Source organism: Sabethes cyaneus, chromosome 2, assembly GCF_943734655.1.
Source record: "Sabethes cyaneus chromosome 2, idSabCyanKW18_F2, whole genome shotgun sequence".
NCBI lineage: Eukaryota > Metazoa > Arthropoda > Insecta > Diptera > Culicidae > Sabethes > Sabethes cyaneus.
Genome location: NC_071354.1, coordinates 203,761,441 through 203,784,926, shown reverse-complemented (window position 1 = coordinate 203,784,926; position 23,486 = coordinate 203,761,441). Strand labels below are relative to the sequence as shown.

The 23,486-nt window shown below is 40.2% G+C and overlaps 1 protein-coding gene across 3 annotated transcripts in view; it reads right to left on the bottom strand.

Annotated features, from left to right (window-relative positions):
• Window positions 1-3,731: 3,731 nt before the first annotated feature.
• The window catches only part of LOC128734062 (arfGAP with SH3 domain, ANK repeat and PH domain-containing protein), an 83,954-nt gene continuing 64,199 nt past the window's right edge, over window positions 3,732-23,486 (bottom strand). For 2 of the 3 annotated variants that reach the window (XM_053828051.1, XM_053828053.1), the window contains exons 13-16: window positions 23,372-23,485; window positions 23,229-23,302; window positions 22,950-23,168; window positions 3,732-5,520 (exon numbers count right to left, since the gene is read on the bottom strand). In XM_053828051.1, the coding sequence (XP_053684026.1) occupies window positions 5,323-5,520; window positions 22,950-23,168; window positions 23,229-23,302; window positions 23,372-23,485 (605 nt within the window). In that variant the 3' untranslated portion in view covers window positions 3,732-5,322. The remainder of the gene's footprint in view (window positions 5,521-22,949; window positions 23,169-23,228; window positions 23,303-23,371; window position 23,486) is intronic. The other variant, XM_053828052.1, reaches the window with a different exon arrangement.

Here is a 23,486-nt window from a genome sequence, read left to right as displayed (position 1 = left end):
GTAGCCTAGTCGACTGTATTCAGACTATTGATTCGAAACACTCCTGGTGACAGATCAAGGCCATGGCGCATTACTGTCATTATTTGGGAAATGAAACATTTTGTTCTGCCGAACAAGCGGACATGGACGCATAAGTTTTTAAGTCGTTAGCAAGTATCAGAATATTTTCCTGGTTTTGGATAAAAATTCCTGGTTTTTTCCTGGTAAAATAAAATTCCTGGTCTTTTCCTGGTTGAGTTGCCACCCTGCATACATACACACATACACACCCTCACTCTGTGCTGAACTCTGCTTTACCGACCATGAAGCCTTTAACCGGGGCTGGTTATAAGAATGATACTTGCTCGAGGTGCGAATGAAGCCTCTTGTCCAAGGACAAATTATAACTAGTCTCCGCACTACCTGGCTCTAGAGCTAGATTGGTTGAAAAGTAGTAAGAAGCGTAGAGGGTAAAAGGGGTGAAAACACACCGACACCTGGATAAGATCACAATAGATCAAAATGCTGCTCGTAGTGATAATTAATATCCACATACAAAAAAAGGTTATATTTGCAGGGTTTTTTTGCATTTGTATGATTTTATACTAAAAACTAGACAGTATAGTAGATGTCGCGGACTACTTTTGGCAGAGTACAAACGGAAAGCGAAGAGTGGCGTAGGCGTTTTACCACGAGCAGCAGGCCATCGTATGGGAGTACTATACGTACACCAGGTGAAAGTCGGGAAGCTAAGGTGGGCGCCGGCCACGTCGCATTCATGTCGGACGAGTGAGCAGCGAAATTTGAGAGGGACGAAAGAGGGAACCAACTTACCAAATGATTCGATCAGACTGAAGCCGATTTGCGTGCACCGAAACGCTGAACGAATTAGCGACGAGTAGCCCAGAGTCGAGTACAATGGGGATCTCGAACTCGAAAACGGACACTGAGGAATCGTAGGCGAAATACCCATCTGTCAAGAATAAATATACATAGTAGAATTAAATTGGATAAGTTTTCTTTTTATTTAATTTCCAGGTTTCGTATTCTACTAAGACACTCCAAAAACTTCAGTCGAAATGCTTAGTAACCGATTGCTTTTCTCGTCGTTACGGCAAGCAAGCTTACTTACTTACTTAATTGGCCTAACATCTTACGACAAGGCCTGCGCAGTATAATTTCTCCCTCTATTTCGATCCATGGCAGCTGGTCTCCAGTTCCGCGAGCACCCAGTGCTCGCCAGATCTCACTCCACCTGGTCTTGTCACCTTACTCGTTGTGCCCCTCTTCGTTTGTTCCTACCGGATTTGATGCGAAAACCATTTTTGCAGGATAGTTGTCCAGCATTCTAGCAACATGTCCTGCCCAACGTATCCTTCCAGCTTTAACCACTTTCTGAATATGTACTTGGTTCGCCGTAGAGACGCGCGAGCTCGTGATTCATTCTTCGCCTCCATACACCGTTCTCTTGCACTCCGCCAAAGATGGTTCGAAGCACCCGCCATTCGAAAACTCCGAGCGCTCGTAGGTCCTCTTCTAGCAGTGTCCACGTTTCGTGCCCGTAGAGGGCAACCGGTCTAATTAGCGTTTTGTACATTGTGCACTTTGTACGGGGGCTTAGATTGTTCGAGCGCAAGTGTTTGTGGAGTCCGTAGTAGGCCCGACTTCCGCTGATACGTCTTTCAATCTCACGGCTGGTATTGTTGTCCTCTGTTGTCAGTGAGCCAAGGTATACGGAACTTCCGTATCCAATCTTCTTTGCTTCGCGTGTTAGTCTGGTGTACTGATCTTCCACCGTCTCAAATGTTCTGCCGACAGCATCCACGTCGTCAGCAAAGCAGACAAATTGACTGGATTTATTGAAAATCGTGCCCCGCATTTCGATCGCCGCTTATCTTATGACACCTTCGAGCGCAATGTTGAATAGCAGGCAGGATGAAAGACCATCTCCTTGTCGAAGTCCCCTGCGAGATTCGAATGTGTCCGACAGTCCACCCGAGATTTTTACACAGCATTGGATCCCATCCATTGTAGCCATGATAAATCTAGTGAGCTTACCCGGAAAGCCGTTTTCGTCCAAAATTTTCCATAGCTCTTGTCGGTTTACGTTATCATGTGCGGCTTTGAAATCGATGAAATAGGTGGTGCGTGGGGACTCAGAATTCGCGGCACTTCTGAAGGATCTGCCGCAGGGTGAAGATTTGGTCCGTTGTAGACCGGCCCTCCATGAAGCCGGCTTGGTAACTTCCCATAGCTCTATTGACTATTGGCGATAGTCGATGGAAGAAGACTAGGGACAGCACTTTGTAGGCGGCATTCAGGATAGTGATCGCTCGGTAGTTCTCACAATTCAGCTTATCACCTTTCTTGTAGATAGGGCAGATAGCCCCGTCTTTCCACTCATTCGGTAGTCGTTTCGTATCCCAAATTTTGACAATCAGTTGATGCAGACAGCCGGCCAACTTGTTCGGGCCCATTTTAATAAGTTCCGCTCCAATGCGATCCTTTCCCGCTGCTTAGTTGTTCTTCAGCCGCTGGATGGCTTTTCATATACATTTACATATACAGTGGACCCCCGTTCGTTTGAACGATTCCTCATGCAAACTAACGGGGTTAGTTTTTAATTTGAACAACTGGTAACCCTAAATATACTGAAGTTTGTGTGAACTGGTTGCCCTGCTCTTTGTTATTGTTTTGGTGGTTCGATTCAGTTGGCAGTTGCAAGCAGCAAATATTTTATTTTCCGATCGGATTTCTACCATAACCGTTGCAAAACGCAATGTGAAACAGATTAAACACGCTAGATCAGTACAAACAAATCGTGTTTATGTGCATTGTCCGCATTAGCAAATGATGTCATATTGAGAATGACATTTGAACCATTTTTAGTTTGCACGTCGTGCAAACCAACGGGGTTCAAATTAAAAAGTGTTCAGATTAAAAACGATCAAACGAACGGGGGTCCACGGTATATTTCATTTACATATATCATATTTGTTACGTACGAAAATGTTTGCTGGGTGGTGCATTTACTACAACTCCTACTGCCACCCTAGAACCTATTTTCAATATTAAACCTCTACACTTCCACCTGAAGCAAGAGGCACTAATATGTGCTTATCGCCTACACGCGATTGGCCTTTGGCAGTCTGTGGACGGTTCCACTGGTCCTACTCGATTGTGGTCACAAATTGTTGCTGTGGACAAGTTTGTCCTTGCTCCTAGCGATGTATATTGCTCATGCGCACTTTTCCGTAAAGGACTTTCTCAAGTGACTTTCCTCCTAGAGAGGAGTGGATGTCAGGCTACATGGAAAGGAAAATTTCCGACTATGTAGTCTGTTATACCGATGGTTCCTTGTACGAAGGTCGCGCGGGTGCTGGTGTTTACTGCCGTGAGCTGGAATTGAAGGAATCCTATTCGTTGGATAGTTACTGCACCGTTTTTCACGCTGAAATCTTTGCAATTATGTGCGGAGCTCAGTTTGCACTTCAGAAAGAACTGATTCACGCCGATCGGTTTAGTAGTTTTCGATTCTATAAGGAACATACCGAAAGACAGACAGAAATCCATTTTTATAGGTATAGAGTTTAGAAAAGCTCGTTCTGCTTGAATAGCAATCAATTATTCGAATCAATAAAAAAAAATAGTGGAATTCGGATTCCAGCGTATTTCAGTACGCTCGCTTGAGGAGAAAATTCAATCAGCAGCAGCATTGAATCAACCGTTTCTCATATCGTGATTTTCATGCATATTTATTTCGTGCGCTTCCGTTCGTTCCGATGATGCTTTTCCGTTGCCATTGCACTGCAATTGTTTTCTTTTTCTTCTTTGTTTTGCATTTTCTTCACGCTTTGTTTTGGCGTTCCTTTGCAACAAAATTTTACATGACTACTACACGGTTCCGGTTTGTTTGTTTGTGTCTTTCAAGTAACAACATTCACTCACACCTAGTATAATAGTAGTTTTGCAAGTTTTATTTTTTTCTTCTTTGTAGTAATAGTAGTTTGATTTTTATCTCTGATCTGTTGGTTCGGGTAATTTTCTTTTTTCGAGTATTTTGCTGTTTTTATTCTGTTTTAACGCGGTTGTTTATTTTATTATTTATTTCTTTAATTCATTCACTTCTAACAGTTGTAATTAATCTTTTCCTTTTTTGTCGCATACTTTTTTCATTTTAGTTTCAACAGTAATACTTATTTGGTAGGTAATCGGTAATAGCGAACTATCCAGTTGTTTTCGTAGTTTTTTTTATTATTATTTGTAATATTGTATTTCTGTATAACGGAGATTGGTAGGATCTACTGAGGAATATGTGACTCGATTGAGGAGGACAGGTTCTACGTGTTATGATTGTATTTTCAGGAGACGTCAATTCTATTACACACTGAGTAACGATTTCTACGATTGGATATTTCTGCTTTGCATTCTTGTAATGTATTATGTTTCATTCGTACTGTTCCGATAGGTACTATTACTAGAATTTTAGCTCATAACTTAAGAAATTTGTTTTCTTCTTTACTGGCACATGAAGTTTATAAATCTATTACTCCGCTACCCACAACGAGAACTTTTACTGAAGTCAACTCATTTAGCAACTCGCAGTTGTCCTACAGAGCGGTCATTTAATGTTTTGTTTGTTTTTTTTTTCTCCAAGTTTTTTTAATATATTTTTTATCGATAATAGTTGTTTGCAAACAATATCTGTTATATGCTTTGAATTTGTTTTTGTCTAATACACTTTTGCCGAAAAGCTAAACAACGTACCTGTGAATAAATGCTTTGATCTTAGGTTTAACATTTTTGTAATTTGCGTAAAATGCGCTCGTGTTGAATACAGGTGACAAAAGTGGGGACATTAGATAAAATTGTGGCATAGTTGATGAGATATAAAAGAGATGTGAATGGTAATCATTTGCACATTTTCCAGGAAAAATTTCCTTGTTGAGCAGTTCAATCGATAAAGGGATTTCCAGTATCCCATTTAAATCCGTTCTACTAAATGAGAACAATCAAAGTAGAAGACAAATATACAACTAAATGAATAATAAATAGAACGCGCGGTTGTCTTCACTTAGGGCTTTCTTATAGATTTGATATTTAGATCAGCAGACTTAGAATTATCACTCTTCATTACCTTCATCGCAATCGCATTTTCTGCTCCGTCAAAATATCCCAAAAATTCCTTAATAAAAGCGTAACAGAATGTCACTTGTACAACGATTAGTCGAAGCTCAGCTCCAAAATTAGATTTGTCGTTTTCTGCAACATTCTCATCAATTATCAGTTTTATACGGTTTACTAGAGCTACTACTTGCGTCTAACTATCCGGTCCGATCCGGGCTAATCTTCCAGCATTTGCACGAAGCTTACCGGAAACATACCGCGCCGTGTGCTGTCGCCTTCGATTTCCCCCTCCATCCAGTTGTCGTCATCGGTTCGCTCGTTCAGCACGATCAGAATTTCACCCTCCTTGAACTCCAGCTCGTCGTCGTTATCGGCATTGCAGTCGTACAGGGCGCGACACCGTCGCGGGCCAGTCTGGAAGAGAATTCAACATTTGAACCAGTGAGTGAGGATATGGATTGGAATTTAATTTTACCATAACAAATCTAGCAATCTTTTTAAGGATATCCGTATTTCAATTCTTATAGGTATTTCGATGTTGAAAAACCAGATAAACCCTATTCGATTGTACGGACTTCTCTACACAAAATAATTATGTTCTTGAGTTTGTTTTCTTAAAAACTTTCTCGGTTAGGTATAGTTCATATACCTAAGAGTAATTATTGGTAAAACCCCGTACCGGTAAGAACCAAAAACTTGGTATGTAGTAGGAGCTTTGCATTAAGTATTCGCCCGCCACAGAGAATAATTCAATTAGCAAGCAGCCAAAATTGGTTAAATTTTTCACCCAAAATTTGAGTTTGCAAACTTAAAGGGCATTTTGAGTAGTTTAAAACAAGTTTTAGCTAAACCCGACTTATTTACACGTAAACTCATTTAAGAGTGGGTAAATTTCGTTGATTTCGTTTAGTTCAGAGCATTACAATTGCGCTTCTCGTTTGGCACTCTGGCTGCTTCCGCGTATTATTTCTAGTTTCTGGCAACTCTGTCAAGAAATTAAAAAGTTGCATTTGGAAGTTAAGTTAGTGCAGAATTTTAACGTTTTTATAATCCGAAAATGTCGCAGAAACAGAGCTTTAGGGGGCGTCCATAAAGTACGTCACGCTTAGAGAGGGGAGGGGGGGTTGACCTAATCGTGACGATTTGTGACGTAGGGGGGAGGGGGGTTATGAAGTTATGTGACGTCACACGAAAAAAATCAAATGGAAAATTTATTCGGGAAATTATAATTTAGCCTTCATTTTAAGGCACAACTATTGAAAGCTTCTATAAAATTAACGTACTGATGGATTTTAAAACAAATAGTTAAATTTTTTGGATGAAAACTTTTTTTAACGTATATGGGTGAACAGGACTTATTTATTCTATGTAGTATGAACTATCCATTAAGGCTTTACAGAATATGCAGTACTCCACTGAAGAGCTGCTTGAGTACCGTCCTGCCTAAAAGATTTTTGCAACCGCAAATAGCAGTCGCACAAACTCCTGAAGGGTTACGGGATGCTACCAAAGACCCATGGCAATGTTTTCCCTTGATATTCATGCTGAACTCAATCGATGAACAAAAATTCATACCGAAGTTTAACGGCTACTTTTAAGGTTTTTCGGTATAATCTATACTGCCCCTCACTCAAAAGCTCTCTGAAGGATAGAGTTTACGCCACTTGCGGATTAAATTTCGCGTCTAAGGTAGTGTTGAATGATTGCACGATTGAATGAATACACAAAATGACAAAATCCATCAGAAAAGTTCTTCCAAGGCGTGTTGCTGCAAGACGTCAGCAGGAAGTCCTGATTCTTTCAACTAGATCAGACGAATTTGAGTGGATGGATGTAAAGCGCGTGGATATGCGCAAAACATTAATCGACGGCACATCAGCGACTTCTGGAGCGTATCCGATCGCAGCAATTGGAGATCATCTTCAAAATCCGTGAATCGATGACTTATGAGCTCGAAAATTTTCCTTTTTTTATTTGCTGAAATTCATTTGATAGCTTTAAATAAAAAGATGAATATTCAATTTTTTTGTTGTGAAGGGGGGGGGGGGGGGGTTGCCGTGACGTGACGTACTTTCTCAGGGGGGGTCACGAATGTGTGACGAAATGTGACAAGGGGGGGAGGGGGGGTTAGTTTTGGTCAAAATTTGCGTGACGTACTAAATGGATGTCGCCTTACTGAAAACGCTTCCAGCGTTTTTGTTGCAAATCTCAATCGGACAATCAACAAAAAAGCACTGCGGAAAATATTTTCTGCGTTCGGTACTATTAGCCGTTGCGAGATCGCACGCGGCCCCGGCGGAGTACCAAAAGGATACGGTTTCGTCCAGTACGAAAATGAAGCTTCTGCAGCAGCATGTATTGCTACGTTGAATGGATCGTTTTTGATTGATAGGAAGATTACGGTGGAATACGCATCACCATGCAAATATCTGGAAACTACGTGCCAAATATTAAATTTTGTTACTGTCGAAGGCAGTTATGCTCACTCATATGTTGTCTTTACATCACGTGCATCTACAATACGTTCGCCTAACGGAGCACGGTTTGGCACTGCCAAGATAAAGGTTTTTTGCATGTTTGTCTTGTTCTTTTTTATATTTTTTTATTTGCTTATTGACACTTTAAGATAATGGTAGAACACGGCTTTCATCAAGAAATTAGCTAACGTTCAATGTATTGATTCCAAACCGTTGCACTTGTTTAAATATGTTTTGTACTTTATCTGAATATGATATGAATTTGAACTAAGTTGGTACAAAAGCCATTGATTAAAACTGAACCGAATTGAGCCTTGCCGTTGGCAAGAATTCCCCTTTATTTATTTTATTAAAACAAAAATTAAAATTTCTATTCCACGTCACTAATCGCAAAATTTAGATCTTAACCCGCATAAATTTGAAATAAAATTGTAATTGACAAACAAATTGTCTTTCTATGATAAACATAATTCATACATACATTGCGACATTTGCCCCTATTTAGACTACCCCGATTTACACGATTATCAAAGTCGAATCTCGCACAAGATTTCGCTCAAAGAAAATGAAGTGAAAAAGAAGGGGAAGAATAAAAAAGAAGTAAAACTCATTAGTAGATCAAACTAAAAGCCACTCTTGTGTCAGATTAACAGTGCAAAATGCGATACGTTGCATTAAATGATTATCACAGTAGTCTAAATAGTCATTAAAGGGGCAATATTTTGTAAACCTGATAGGTATACGATTAGTTTTAAAGGGTTCAGCCAAGGGGTCGGTCACTTGGCACAGCCGTTTTTCGGTTAGGCGACTTGAAACAAACAAAACCTTTTTTATCAGATCGCAGAAACAAAAACAATTTGAATATTGAATTTACTGGGTTAATTTTATTGTTAGTAGGATTTCAAATTAGAATCATCCTAAATTATTTACCACCGGTGTTTGCTAGGTCATAAAATAGCGAGAGTTGCCTCGAAGCGTCCAGTATAGGAGCTCTCTCTGAAGCCAGATACTGTTGAATGGAGAGCACACAATCACACGGAGATTGTGAGCGATGGCCAAGCTGTGGAGCCACCAACACAGGAAGAGGTTAAGAAGGAAATCTGAACTAAAAACCGGTAAGACTACTGGAAACCCAAGTAACAACGGTAGCTAAATTGCAAGAGCAATGGTTGTTTACGGGTTGGTTTAAGGCGATCAAAGCTGCATAAAGTAAACAATTAAATGGTGTTTAAATAAGCGATGTTTAAGCTACTTTAAGGTTTTCAAATCAGTTCTCTCCCAAAAGCTGATAAACAAGCTTAACAAGCGGATTTTTCTGCTAAAAAATCCACTTCTAAATAGCCCCTCCCATGGGTAGGTGGTTTGACGCGTACTTCGGCCAAACGACCTAAAAATTCTTAGTTCCGCATGTAGAATGTTTATAGTTTAAGTTGGATATATGTGTAGTATGTAGTATTGCATAATTTAGCTTTATGTGTAGCATGTGTCTCGTAAAGCGGAATGGAGCGAAATCGAACGGATTTGATTTTAAATTCAATCCGTTTGGGCCGAAGCACCGGGAGGGCTTACTCGGTTCCCTAGATGAATTGCTGGTAAGCACAGAAATTTCTCTAGAGAACTGAAACCAAATCCTACCCACCATTCATGAGATTTTGACTTACTCATGAAAATTAAAATGTATCGCTAGTTAGAACGAACGAGTGTTCAAAAATGATGTGATGTCTTTATTTGCGTAATCGAGACATTTTCTATGAGATTGCCATAGAATTTGTGGCTGTTATGCGATTATGGACAGCACAGCACTGAAAATATACACACACGTACATGTATACATGTGTATGCATGTATGAGTGTGCATGGGTGTATAGGTACGAATGAATATATGTTTGAGTGTTCTATGATGAGTCGGAAATTCTTATACCTATGCTGCCAAATTACAATTATTAATGGGCAGGAAGTTATAGTCAGTAGCTGTGTTTCCTGTATCAGTTTCCTATGCTATTACTATTATTACTAATATTGCTATCGTTGCTGTTACTGTCACCTCTATTGTATTGTTTTGGATGTAATTATAATTTTTTTTTTTTATTTTTTTTGACGTGGGACTACGTCTTACGGCAAGTTTTAAGATAGGGTGTCATTCCAAAAAATCGAAAAATGTGAGCGTCACGAAAAATGAAAGGTTTTGAGCGCTAATAGCTCAGCGGTTTTCCGATCGATTTTCAATATTCTTACACCAATCGATCGGAAAATCTTCTAAGAATTGACCCAAATGAAGATAAGTATGGATTCTTGATGTTGAACTATTGAAAAATTGAAAATAATGAACCTATGTTTTACCAGAATTCTCGCTTTGTGATTGGTTGGAAGATTCTTAAGATGATCTAAACCTATACCAATTTGATATCTGTGCTTGGGAAGTAAGCCAAAACAAGTGACAAAGCTCCCTCATTTCAACAAGATTTCTTAACTCCGCGGTTAAACCTAGACCATTTTGATGTCCTTGTTTGGGAAGTATGCCAGAAAGAGTGACAAAGCCCCCTCGTACCAACAAATTTCTTACGAACGCGATTAAACCTAGTCCAATTTGATGTCTGTGTTAGGGAAGTGTGCCAGAAAAAATGACACAAGTTCATTGTCCCAACAGATCGCAAATTCTTTACTGCGAGACGATTAAACCTCGGCAAATTTGATATCTGTGTTGGAAAAATGTACTACAGCCGTAGTGTTCGGTTATAATACGACTCTGTATGAATACGCATGCTTGCCGTTCCATTAGAAGTGTAGTGAAAAGATGTGCTGTTGATAAAATAGGATTGAATTGGTAAAATCCCTCCAACGTGGGGAACCGTGGGTAATAAAAACAATCTTTAATTTCAGTAAGGTAGCAGGAAAGCAATAGTTTGTGTTCTTGAGTTTGTTAAACTGTTTTCAAATGTACAATCTTTTGAGAATTGAACGTATGCAATGTTACTACTTTGATAAATGTTACATACAACGCATGTAGTATGTATATATGTTGCATATAGCATGTATACATGAAGAATCGAATGATTACAAGCATGAATACATGCTACTGTCACTACAAAGACACTTACGTAGTCCTGCGTCACCTATATATGCGGTCGTGTCTTGTACACAACCCATCTGATTTTTTATTTCCCTCCTTTATTAGAATGATTTGCATGTCTTGTGACTAACCGCGTTAACGGTATTCAACTAACAACATAAAATGATCATGTATGACGCTGTTTGTCTCCCAAGGGCCTTCCTAATGCTGATGAGCCTCTGTCGGAGAGTCCATCAAGTCGAACGGTGGCAACTCACCGGCGGCCTGCTCCTCTCCATTCTTGCGGCTGTCGTCGCGGTCGGACTTAGTGGATCACTCGAAAAGATTTATAGCCTCGATATATATCTTGTTCTGTCCATTGCCCAATGCTGGCAGACTTCAACTGAAATTCCATTTCTAACTAAATCTTTTTAGAGTTAAAACTTCTTCAAGTAAAAACAGGTATTCGATTCTCTGGCTGATTCAAGCGATAGCGAAGGGCTGTCCTCAATCATTTCCACTTCCTAAAATGGGGTCATAGTACATAATATATGGCCGTGGTATGAGGATTTATTTTTCGATTCAATACCATCCTCACAGAATTATCAACGTCGTTAACATCTTATTAAGTCTTGCTTTAGTGACAGCTTGCACTTAAGACCTAACACGGCATATATACATATCTCCAAGTGAAGTTCTTTTTGATCCACCTCATCCCTTCTTAGTTACAGAATCATTTCAATTGACCACGGTCTGAAGAGCATACCGACAAATCGGTTGACTACCGCTACAAATATGCAATTAATGCCACCGGGAATAATACGAGCGAGTACCAGTCCCCATTACATCGCATCTGCTCTATTTTTCGGAAGTTCAAGTAGTTTTTCGATAGTACTGAGCGATAATATTGCTCTTGAATAATATTCCGCACAAAATATTCGAAAATTTACGCCATCAGCTACAATACTGCAAAGATGGGAGATAAAGAGGCGGCTGTGGCTTTTAATGAGCATAGGTTGTGGAACAGCGCTGGGTCAATCGTGATGACATGGGTATTTGGGAGATGAGTAGCGTCCAGCCTAGCGAGTAGTTAGTCGGTAGTAGCATAGGTGATGGACAGACATAGAATTCTCGTGATATTACTAACTTGAAAATTGCAATCAACATGTTGACTAAAAAATTCCTCTTTTTTTTCTTTTCTTTTCTGCCTGATCTCTATCGCTTCTTCTCACGGCAACAATAATGTTGCTGTGAGGGGAGGCAAGAGACCAGCCACAGATGACCACACTGGTGACAACGATGGAGAGGACGGCCGGCGTGGAGCCTGCTTCAGGTTTAATCAAGATTGACTACGAACAAGATGAGGAAACAAACAAAGGAAGGAGAAAACAAGATAAGTACAAGCCATCTTATGCTATATTGACCAAGCACACAATTATATCAAGCCAAGTTCTGTCACTCTTCTTCCGCCCATTAATCCATAATCACCAATACATTATGGAGCTAGCGTAATCCGCACGGATTCTTTTAACATTATCACAACCACCTTATCTCAGCCCTGGACAGACTTGGCTCTAACTGCCCCACCTTGTGCTGCAAACAGAAACAGAAAAAATCCACTTCTAAATAGCCATAAACATCCAACCGTTTTACGGCTGTTTAAAGGTGCTAAAGTGTACAGTAGAAGCTTTCGTTAGGCACACAGGCTTTAAACTTCTTTAACCGTTATGTGTGCGACAAAAAAAACACCTTTAGCAGGGCCACAAGGGTACCCGGGTACCCAAAATTGATATTGTTATAACATCAACAATTTTAAACCGATTTTGATGAAATAGGTGTCATATTGATTCGTGAATTTATCTAGTTTTGAATTATCTGGCCATTTGGTCATTAAAAGACATACGGGGCCCGAAAATCCGGAATTCCAACAGAGTGTCCGCTTTGAGGTAGAGAACTGATTGTATTGCAGGAAAATCAGTCATGCGGATATAAAAACTCTAAAAATTCATACAATGAACTATTTCATATAATGAGATGAATCAGGTTGGCCATTCCGGAGTAGGTTCCTGTGGGGTCATGGGTGGCCAGTCTAGGATTGGAGGTAAAACATAACAATATGGGTATCAAAGTTCTTGGAATTAATTCGGTGGGTGATATTTTTTACATTTCGATGTATTTTGATTGGTTATTTCGAAAATGGTTTCTACGGGGTCACAGATGATACCGCAGGATTCAAGATAATGCTTAGCATTATCAGAATAGTTCAAAACGTAGAACCATCCGTTATACATTTGGAACCAGTTCCGAAATTATTAATCAGTACTAAACTGGCCATATCAGTTCAAAACATCTAGAAGATCCGCTAAACCAATTCTAATATTGGATTAGGCACCCAACTGGTCATCTGTAACCCTACAGGAACCCAATTCTGGAATGGCCAATGCGATCTAAAGTCACCAATTTATATAATAAGATGAAAAAAGGGTCCAAAATGTCAAGTTCAAAGCTAATTCTTCCAAAACAAGCGGCTTCCCACGTTTTACCGGACGTTGCTCCGGAATTAGCGATTCCCGGGAACTACATGTCATATGATGGCCAAATGCTTAAACTAGTCAAAACTAGATAAATGCACGAGTCAAATGCCACTGGTTTCATCCAAATCGGTTTAAGATAGCCAAAGTTATGAACATAGCAAATCATGGGTACCCGGGTACCCTTGTCGCCCTCCTACGTAATAAAAAAATTCAAGTGCCTCTCATTGCTAATCCCCTTTATGGATATGCACCAAAAAACCCTTAATTAATTAAGATCAACCAGTTTTACGATGCCGAAAAATTTCAATGACGTATGTTTTAAATTGAATGAGTTATAACTATTTTAAAACTGAAAAGGTACCCGGGTACCCTGTTGCACACATAACGGTTAAGGCTGCTTAAGGGTGTTAAAGTGGCTTTACAAACTACTACCAAGTTTTTATTCGGTTCACGGTATACATACTGTCAGATCATAGAATTTCGCAATTCGGCTGACAGCAAAAGTTTGTCAGTTATCAACATTATCGACTGCTTCAGGCTAGGTTTCAGGTGTAAAGATATTTCCACTGTCTGTCCTGCAGATGCAAATGGAGCGCTAAGTGCTGAAGAAGGCTGGTTCAATTCCCGAAAAAAGATACATTTTTAGCTTATTTATACGAATTGAAGTTATTTGGAATTAAAAATATCGCGTTCGACAATGTTCGCGGCAAAATAAAAATAACGCGTTCCATCTTTATAAATTTAAAATAGATTTTTACTGGCTGCATAAAGGTTGATGAGACGTCCCAGTAAACCATTTGGTTTGTATATCTCGATTGCAACTGAGGTATACGAAATCATATCTGAACGAAAAAGTTATATTTCACGCCATGTAAGAGCATATATGTACCAAAGTGGAGGCGATATACGTGCGAAAATTTTGACAACTATTTGTAATTCTATTTTGCGCAGTTTTTATAACACGCAACTAAATACTCCTGAATATATGTTGAAAAACTATTTCTCGTTCTGAAAATAGAATAGACAGCATTGCGCAAATTGGCTATTTAAAAGCGCGCAAAAGCCTCTATTAAGCTTCATCGTAGCTTCGAAAGCAGCTATTAACAAACCTGAAGCTTGATAAAATCACCAGATTTAGATGTTGAAGAGCTGAAAATAGGTTTTTATTTCTAAACTTGAACCATAGTTCAGCCACAGGTTGAATAAAATCAGCTATAAAAGCGTTTGATCTGCCTGAAATTGTTACTTGGGAAGGGCGGTATCCCGACTAATTAAATCCAACCAATTTATGGGTAAACTCATTTAAGAGTGTACAGCTGTTGATGGGGCCCAAAATAGGTTGGTTACCCTAGCCAAAATTAGTTGAATTTTCCTATTAAAAATTTGAGTTTGTAGACTTTAGGGGCATTTTGAGTATTTCAAAAAAGTTTTAGCTAAATTCGACCTAATAACCTAATAAGATATCATTTGAGAGTGTGCACTCTTAAATGAATCTACCTGTTAAAAGGTCGGATTTAGCTAAAGCATAATTAAAACTATGAATATTTCCCCTTTGGGGCGAACCAACCAACGGTTGAAAGCCCCATCAAATAGTAAATAAAAATATTAATATTTTTTTGAAACAATGGTTCTACAATTGATGGAAGGTTTTCGGTCAAAAACTAAAAAAAACACGAGTTTGGTCAATTTCATAGGAACGGAGCCTTTCTCCGAAAACCCGCGCTGATAATCGCGGCTAACACGCTAACAGATGAACAACGTCACACGCAGTACCTTGCAAATCGTAAGGGTCTGCATAGTGGCGTCGCCCTAAAAGTAAAAAACAAGTTAGATTACAACTTCTCGGTCGATGGTTTCTACAGTAGACGGAGGAAGAGGCATAATTTGTGTCTAAAAATAACCCAACCAGATACGTCGCTACATTAATAAGGGATGTTGCGCAGTCTCCTTTTGTCCAGCGCCTCTATGGTTCAAAGGTACACGGGTACCAGCAAGCCACACGCCCTGGCGGCTGTTGTGGGTTCAAATCCGGTTATAAAATCTGATTATAGCTTGATTCGACCCATGCACCTTCCAGCATTGGACAAAAGGTAGAAGTCACAAAGACAACTTGTTAAGCATAGTGTACTATGCGTACCCGGACCAACCCACATCACTCTTCACGTAAACCAACTGTACATAACAGCACAAAACAAAACAGGCAAACAACAACCGAAGTATATAGCGCACGCCGAAGTCAAGTGCATTCAAGTGCATAAGCGAGCGCGTTTTCGCTGAATTGCCTTAACTAGCCGTGGTGCAAGCCGTGGTGGCAGGTGTGTGCTCGGCGCACAGTAAGGACTCAAATTACAACCAAACAAATTGATGAACAGTTCCCTAGGGTAACTCCACAACCAGTTGGTTGATACGGGCTGCTATCCGGCTAAGTTGTCTGTTAGTTAATTCTCCGCCTCGTATACAATCCGCGCGTTTCAGTAAGTGCCGACAAACCCCACAGTAGCTACCTATTACTCTCCCCCCTTCCCCTCCACTCTTTCCCTTTCATTCCCAAAAAAAATTCATTACTTTCCCCTACCCGTCACACCATCAATTGTAGAACCATCGTTTCAAAAAAATATTAATGTTAATGCCTGACCGCATTTTAAGGTCAAAGAATAAAAAACACGAGTTTGGTCAATGACAGACATTGGTTAAAGTATACGAACTCAGATTTTGAGTAGTTTTCAACCAAAAAATTAAAAGTGCGTCATTTGGCACAGAGAATAATTATCGGTAGCAAGTAGCCAAAGGTTGAATTTTTTACCCAAAAATTAAGTTTGTACACTTTAAGGCCATTTTGAGTAGTTTCAACCAAGTTTAAGCTAAATTCGACCTAATTACAGGTAAACTCATTTACGCGTGTGAGATTTAGTCAGAACATTATAATTGTACTTCTCTGATTGCTTCCGCGTATCATTTCAAAAGTTTCTGGCAACTTTGTCAAGAAATTGAAAAGTTGTTAACTTAACGGAACGGAAGTAAGCCATTTGAAAAGTGGGCCAGTACAGAGTTTCAACGTTTTTAAAACCCGAAAATGTCGCAAAAGCGGAGCTTTGCGGAAAATACTTCCAACGTTTTCGTTGCAAATCTCAATCGAAAAATCAACAAAAAAGCACTGCAGGAAATATTTTCTGCGTTCGGCGCTATTCGCCATTGCGAGATCGCACGCGGCCCCGGCGGAGCACCAAAAGGGTACGGTTTCGTCCACTACGAAAGTGAGACTTCAGCAGCAGCATGTATTGCTGAATTGAACGGATCTGTTTTGCTTGATAAGAAGATTACAGTGGAATATGCATCGCCACGAGAACAACGGTAGGTATGCGTCAACTATGCTGAAGATTTGCCATAAAATGTTTTTTTTATCCGCTTATAGTCACTTAAAAGTAGAAAACACCGTTAAAACGATGCAATCGCCTAAGATTGAGCCGGAAAGGCGAGACACTCAACTGAGTTCCGTGGAGAAAGGAGCTAACTTGTACGTCTACAACTTGGACAGTTCTATAGATTCCTGTGAACTGCGCCAAATATTTTCCCCGTTTGGAACAGTAAAGTCAGCAAAAGTTGTGTCAAAGGCCGGCCGTCACCAGGGCTATGGATTTGTTCAACTTACAACAACCGATGAAGCTATCAGAGCTATTCGCGCAATGCATGGCATGGAAGTCAAAAATAAAGTGTTGCAGGTGTCGGTTGCACGGAGCCAGTCGTATAGAGGCACAAATCAGATCGCACAGACTATTGCCGAAATAGTCGAAGAAAGCACTTTCGGACAACTCATCCAATCGCCTGCAGGAGGTGGGCTTGTTCTTCTAGCGGTACGACAGGATATGGCTAGCGTGGCAAAACGTCACCCGAACGCTTTGTACGTTAGCAATTTACTGATAAAAGATTTTTTCGGACCAGCTGTAGAGCATCAAGAGCTGTTCGAAAACCGCCGCATTAAGCTGACGTTTATTATATGGAGCCGAAGATGCCCTTGTTTTTTCAATATGTATCGTATTTTATCTGAATTTGATTCAAATTTAAACTAAATAGGTTAAAAACCATTGATTAAAACCAAACCGAAATGAGCGTTGCAGATGGTAAAAATTCACCTTCACGTCTTAAAATAAGACTTTCAGATTTCTATTCCACGTCACTTTGAAATATGTTGAATTTATTGTAATTTTAATTTAAACTCGAAACATGTTGAATAAATTGCTTTTTTATATAATTACGACTTACGAGTCAAACATATGTATACCGCGCATCCCCCTCCCCATAGAAACCACCTCTATTTAGGTGTATGCATTTTCCTAGGTTTACTCACTAGTATGGGTTATTCCTTAGTTGAATCCGAACGAGCGGTAGCGAGTAAGGAAAGGACAGCATATAAAAAACATTGGAGCAGGTAGAAGGCCACGAAAGTTTTCTAGGACATGCAAAAAATTTCCAAGATTATGCGCTTCTGTTCAGCCTTATGTGATTTTCAGCCTTTCATAGGAGACTATAGAATAATGTAGGTCTATTGTGATATCGCTAGGGTATATGCTGTATTCTGCACTGCATTTCTATTTGCTATAATCGCTATTAATGAGCGCGATATGCCTAAATAAAACGAAGAAAGGGTGGCAGAATAAACCTATGCTAATTGCCAGTCACTTGACATCGAGTGATCTGATTCTGCTAAGATTCGAACCCACAACCACTCGCTTGTCACTGTAGACTCGATAATGTTTCGGCTTCTGAGCCGCCTCTATACCGCGTATATTTAAAGCTGAACCCAATAAAAACTATTTGAATACCTAATTTGCTATAGGGTACCTATACTAGCTGACCCGGCAAACTGTATTGGCCCAAATTGAATTGTGCTGTACAATAACTCGGCACAAACTTTTCAAAAGGGCCAATCTGCAACATGTAAACAAACCGAGTGACGGTTATTTTTTGCTGGACTAAGTAGCATAGGAAAAAACCTCACTCGCTTTGTTTACATTTTGCAGATTGGTCCTTTTGAAAAGTTGGTGTCGAATTGTAAACCTCGGATGAGGTTTGTCAGGATCTGGATTTCTCCTCTTTCCAGATCATTAGGTTCTATCATTTCGAGTTCAGGACTGAACAAATAGTACTGTAGTACTGGTCACAAAGAAATCGAGCATTGACATAAGCATTACGGACTACCATGTGGGGTTACAGAGAGGGTCTATACACGCCACGTGCTTACCGGTTTGCGACATTTCACCAAAACAAAATGGAATAATTGGTTGGTTGATTAGCATACGAATGCTAGAAAATACTGCATGGAAAATTCTGTCGATCACGGATCTGTGTTAGAAATTTGCAAAAGAGATTCTCCAAATTATCATCAAAGGGATCGGTTTTCTCAAACGCTAGCATTTCTTCGAAACTTTTTACCATGCACTGACTAGACTAATCACTGACTGACCAAGTGGTGCATGACCTGGAAAGTGTGGGACATTCGTGAAATTGAATACGCACAGTCATGTACCGAGTTAGCTGGCGAAACATTATATTGCGGGTCAAATCCTAACGGACAGTGAGCCAGGGATAAGTAACTAAGCACTGACGAGAGCCACTGATTTTTTTTCTTCATCTGGTACTTTTTATTACGACTTAAATCAAAAGTTTTCTAACATAACTTAAAGCTAGATATTAAGCAGCAATACATTTGAATCAGATTCACATGGAATAGGAATTATCATTCTCTCTTTTATTGAAAAAAGTGAATCCAATGTTTATTTCTAATTTTCTGCAACTTTCAATTCGGTTCAGTTTTATTTAATGGTTTTTTTTTATCAATTTAGTGAAAAACAAATCAACGAATCAAAAAAAAAAATCAACATGAAAACAAGTACTCGCGTACATTAGAAGTTGGGCTATTTCTTCGTGCCAGTGCATCCCTGATTCTGTCCTCCAGCTGTTCCGAAGACCGCTTTCAACCAATCATTGCTAACGCACATACCCGTCGGGATATTTGCCAAGTTGGCTGGCACCGTCAGAAGAATATATCGCCCTCCTTCAGCTGGCTGGAGGGATTGTCCGTAGGTACATTGAGCGACTATATTGGCGATATTCTGCCGGAATTGCGAGTTTGCGTCTTTATCTGACTTACAACGTGCCACCGATACCTGCAGTGCTTTATTCTCCACTTTTTCGCCATTCATCGCTGCCATAGCTTTGATGGCTTCTTCAGTAGAATTCAGTCGAACAAAACCGTAACCCTGGGGGCGACCAGGCTTTAACATAACTTTTACTGATTTAATGGTTCCAAACGGGGCAAATAGTTGGCGCAGTCTATTGGAATCAATGGAACTGTCCAAATTGTTAACGTACAGGTTGACACCTCGCTCCGCGGTGCCAAGTTGCGCGACTCGTTTTTCCGGTTCCATCTTAGGTTGTTCTATTTTGACGGCGTGCTCGACCTTCAGCTCGGCAGTGCCAACACGTGTTCCGTTGAGCATTTGAACAGCACATTCGGCTGAAGCAGCTGTGGTAAAAATGATGTATCCATTGGCACTCTTACCATTTGGTTCGACAGTGACTTGGTGTTTGGCGATTCTGCCAAACACTTCAAACATTTGCTTAAGTTGGTCGGCCGTGAAATTCGGTGGCAAATTTTTGACATAAACTTGGCACATAATTTCCGCCTGCTTGCGTTCCTCCAGCGGCGAAACGTACTCCACGGTGATCCTCTTGTCGATCAATAGCGATCCGTTCAATGCGGTAATGCACGCCGCTGCTGAAGCCTCATGTTCGTAATGCACGAAGCCGTACCCTTTCGGGGCCCCTCCGTGGCCGCGTACGACCTCACATCGGCGAATAGTACCGAACGCAGAAAAAATTTGATGTAAAGCTCTTTTGTCGATTTTACGGTTAAGATTAGCTACAAAAACGCTGGAAGCGTTCTTTGCAAAACGCTGCTTCTGCTTTTGCGACATTTTTGAATTTTAAAAACGTTAGAACGGTTAGAAAAACTTAAAACTTTCTGGCTTTGCCTGGCACTTGCACTTGCAAAATGATGCAATTCCGTTTAATTTACAATTTTATAATGTTTGATACAGAGTTGCCAGATTTAAAAAAAATATCCGATAGGTTTATAAATTAGAAACATTTAAAGCTGGAATCACACGGACCGTCAGCGAACATATCATCGGCAACGTATCATAACAAACCGTCAGTGGTCAGTGATGATTGCATGCATTCTCAATGAGCGCATTCATACGATTCATACGAGTTCCGGACGCGTGTGTATGCGCATATTGAAAATGCATGCGACCAGTACAAACAATCGTGTTTATATGCTTTGTCTGCATAAGCAAATGATGTCATGTTGAGAATGACATTTGAGCCATTTTTAATTTGCACGTCGTGCAAACCAGCAAGGGTCAAATTAAAGTGTTCAGATTAAAAACGGTCAAACGTACGGGGGTCCACGGTAGTGAACTACAATAATTTTGATGGCTTGGTTATCTTTTCTGAAGATAGGTTTTATTGTTTTTACTATATTTTTTATTTTTTTCTGGGTGTTTACATAGCGATATGAATCACCAGGGCTCAGATTAAAAATGTTCGGATTAAAGAAGGTTACTGCTGATTTTTTTTTCAATGAAGATTGTCCAATCAATAAGTGCGTAATCGCTCATAAAGGTGCTACTTTGGTTTCAATCGTTTCGGTCTCTTCGGCGCACTTATTGCTTGGAATGCTTGAAATGTAACGAAAAAGTGCGCCGAAGGTACCGAAACTGTTTAATGCAGGATCGCACTTTTATGAGCGATTTCGCACTTTGGGTGGTACAATCTTCTTTGCAATCAGCAATATACCAGCGGGGATACACGGGATACACGGATTTTTTTTTCGGGTGTGCCTAAATGGTTACTCGATATCCTCGATATCGAGTAAAAATGGGAGATGACAACCTTGCCATCCCGATGGCTTTTTCCAGCGGGGTGCTATCCCTATCTTAACGAACGGTGTTTGACAGTCGACTTAACGAAGGGCGCTATTTCAAGAAATGCAAGAAATAGCGCCCGTCTGACAGGTAGATTTGCTGCCAACCTTGTCGAGATGTGCTGAGATGTTGGCAACAAAAACATGGCACCCATCGCAAGCCCCTGGCTTTTTCACGCATCTTTCACTGCGACAGTCTCTACTTTTGATCTTGGCTTAGCAATACGTTAAAGCCTTAAAACCGTTAAAGTGGTTAAAGTAAAGCTGCATTTTTGAAAAATAGAAAATGTCGCAAAAGCTACGTTCAAATAAAAACGCTGCCAGCGTGTATATTACGAATCTTAACCGAAAAGTTACCGAGAAAACACTGCAGCAAATATTTTCCTCGTACGGTACTATTCGCCGATGCGAAGTCGTTCGCGGTCCCGGTGGAATCCCGAAAGGATACGGCTTCGTGCATTACGAGAAGGAGACCTCGGCAGCAGCGTGCATTACCGCACTGAACGGATTGCTGTTGATCGACCGTAGGATTATGGTTGAATACGTTACGTCGCTGGAAGAACGTAAGCAAGCTGAACTTATGTGTGAACTTTTTGTCAGAAACTTGCCAACTAATTTCACGGATGAACAGCTGAAGGACAGATTTCAAGTATTCGGAACAATAGTCAAACATCGTGTCACTGTCACAGCGGATGGTAAGAGTGCCCACGGGCATGTAGCTTATACTACACCTACATCAGCAGAATGTGCTATGCAAATGCTTAATGGTGTACGGGTTGACAATTCCGAGCTAAAAGTTGAATACGCTAGTAAGATGGAGCAAGAAAAACGAGTTGCACAACCTAGTATCGCGGAGAGAGGTGTTAACTTGTTCGTTAACCGCTTGGACAGGTCTATTGATTCCAAAAAACTACAACAAATATTTTCCCGTTTTGGAACTATTAAGTCGGTTAAAGTTATGATAAAATCCGGCCGTCCCCAAGGGTATGGTTTTGTCAGATTCGCAACAGCCGAAGAGGCTATCAACGCTATTGCAGCGATGAATGGCGAGAAAGTCGCAAACAAGGCGCTGCAGGTGTCGCTTGCACAGTGCCGGTCGGATAGAAGCGCAAATACTGAGGTCGTGCAGAGTATTGCCAATATGGTCATCAAAAATAGCTTCGAACAACAACGCAGCCATCCGTCCGCAGCAGATGGGCTTGCTCCTTTACCGGTACCAAAGGCACCAACGATTTCCGACTTCACAAATAATTCGTTTGGTATGTACGTCAGAAACGCGTTGCTAAAAGCTGTTTCCGAATCGGTTGGAGGACAACCGAAATAGGCAGTTCGTGAACTGTGGCGATGTTACATTTTTTTAAATATGTTGACTTTTACTTGATACTGAATTATATTTTAACTTACATGATAGAAAAGCTATTAATTAAAACACAAACGAAATGCAAGTTCATGGCCATGACATAGTTTTTGGTCTATCTGAATGAAAAATAAACATGACAATCTGTATTCCATGTGAACTGGTTTGAAAAATACTGTTGCATTTTAACTATGTTTAAATTAAATTCGAATAAACTTGATTTTAAGATAGTTGTTGAAACTAAACGATAATAAAAAATTCCAAAAGTAATGAAAAATGTCTTTTTTAATCTGATCACAATTTCCTTCCATGTCAAATTCTGAGTATAGGGAAGTTTGGTATAAACTATATTATTGTTTCGATTAGTTATTCAAACAACGTTTTTGTTCAAATACAAATATACTTTCTAACAAGAAAAAATCAACGATTAATAGGTACTTACATAACCTCGGAAGGTGCCAGGACTTTTGGATTTATTCAAGCCTTCACCATGCGCACCGGACGACGCGGAAGCTCCGCTTGTATCGTTTCGACTGAAGCTACTGTTGGCAGAGTCTAGTGCTCCACCGGACGACGATGCTATCGAGTGGTCAAGCTGACCGGAATAATCCATCTCGCTGCCGTAGTCACCGTAGTTGGATGAATTTAGCGCTTTGGTCGTCTAGGTAAGAAAAAACAATTGGAATCATTACCTTGGGTTAAAAATCTCGCACGATCTCACCTTTTTCCTTAACACGACGGCTTCGTCTAACGACGACAAACTTTCGTTCGATTGACCATTAGATAGAGCTTTCTCTAAAGTGGGAAAAAAATCAAACAATTTAAAGTGGAGCTATTCCAACTCTACAGTTTTGCACCAATTACCTGCGCTAGGAAGACCCGGTGGCGGTGGTAGTTTCGGTCGGTGGTGAATACTTTTATCCACTGGTTTGAGCTGAGGAATTTCTCCCGCCGGTGGGAGGACTAGTTTTGCTCCAGC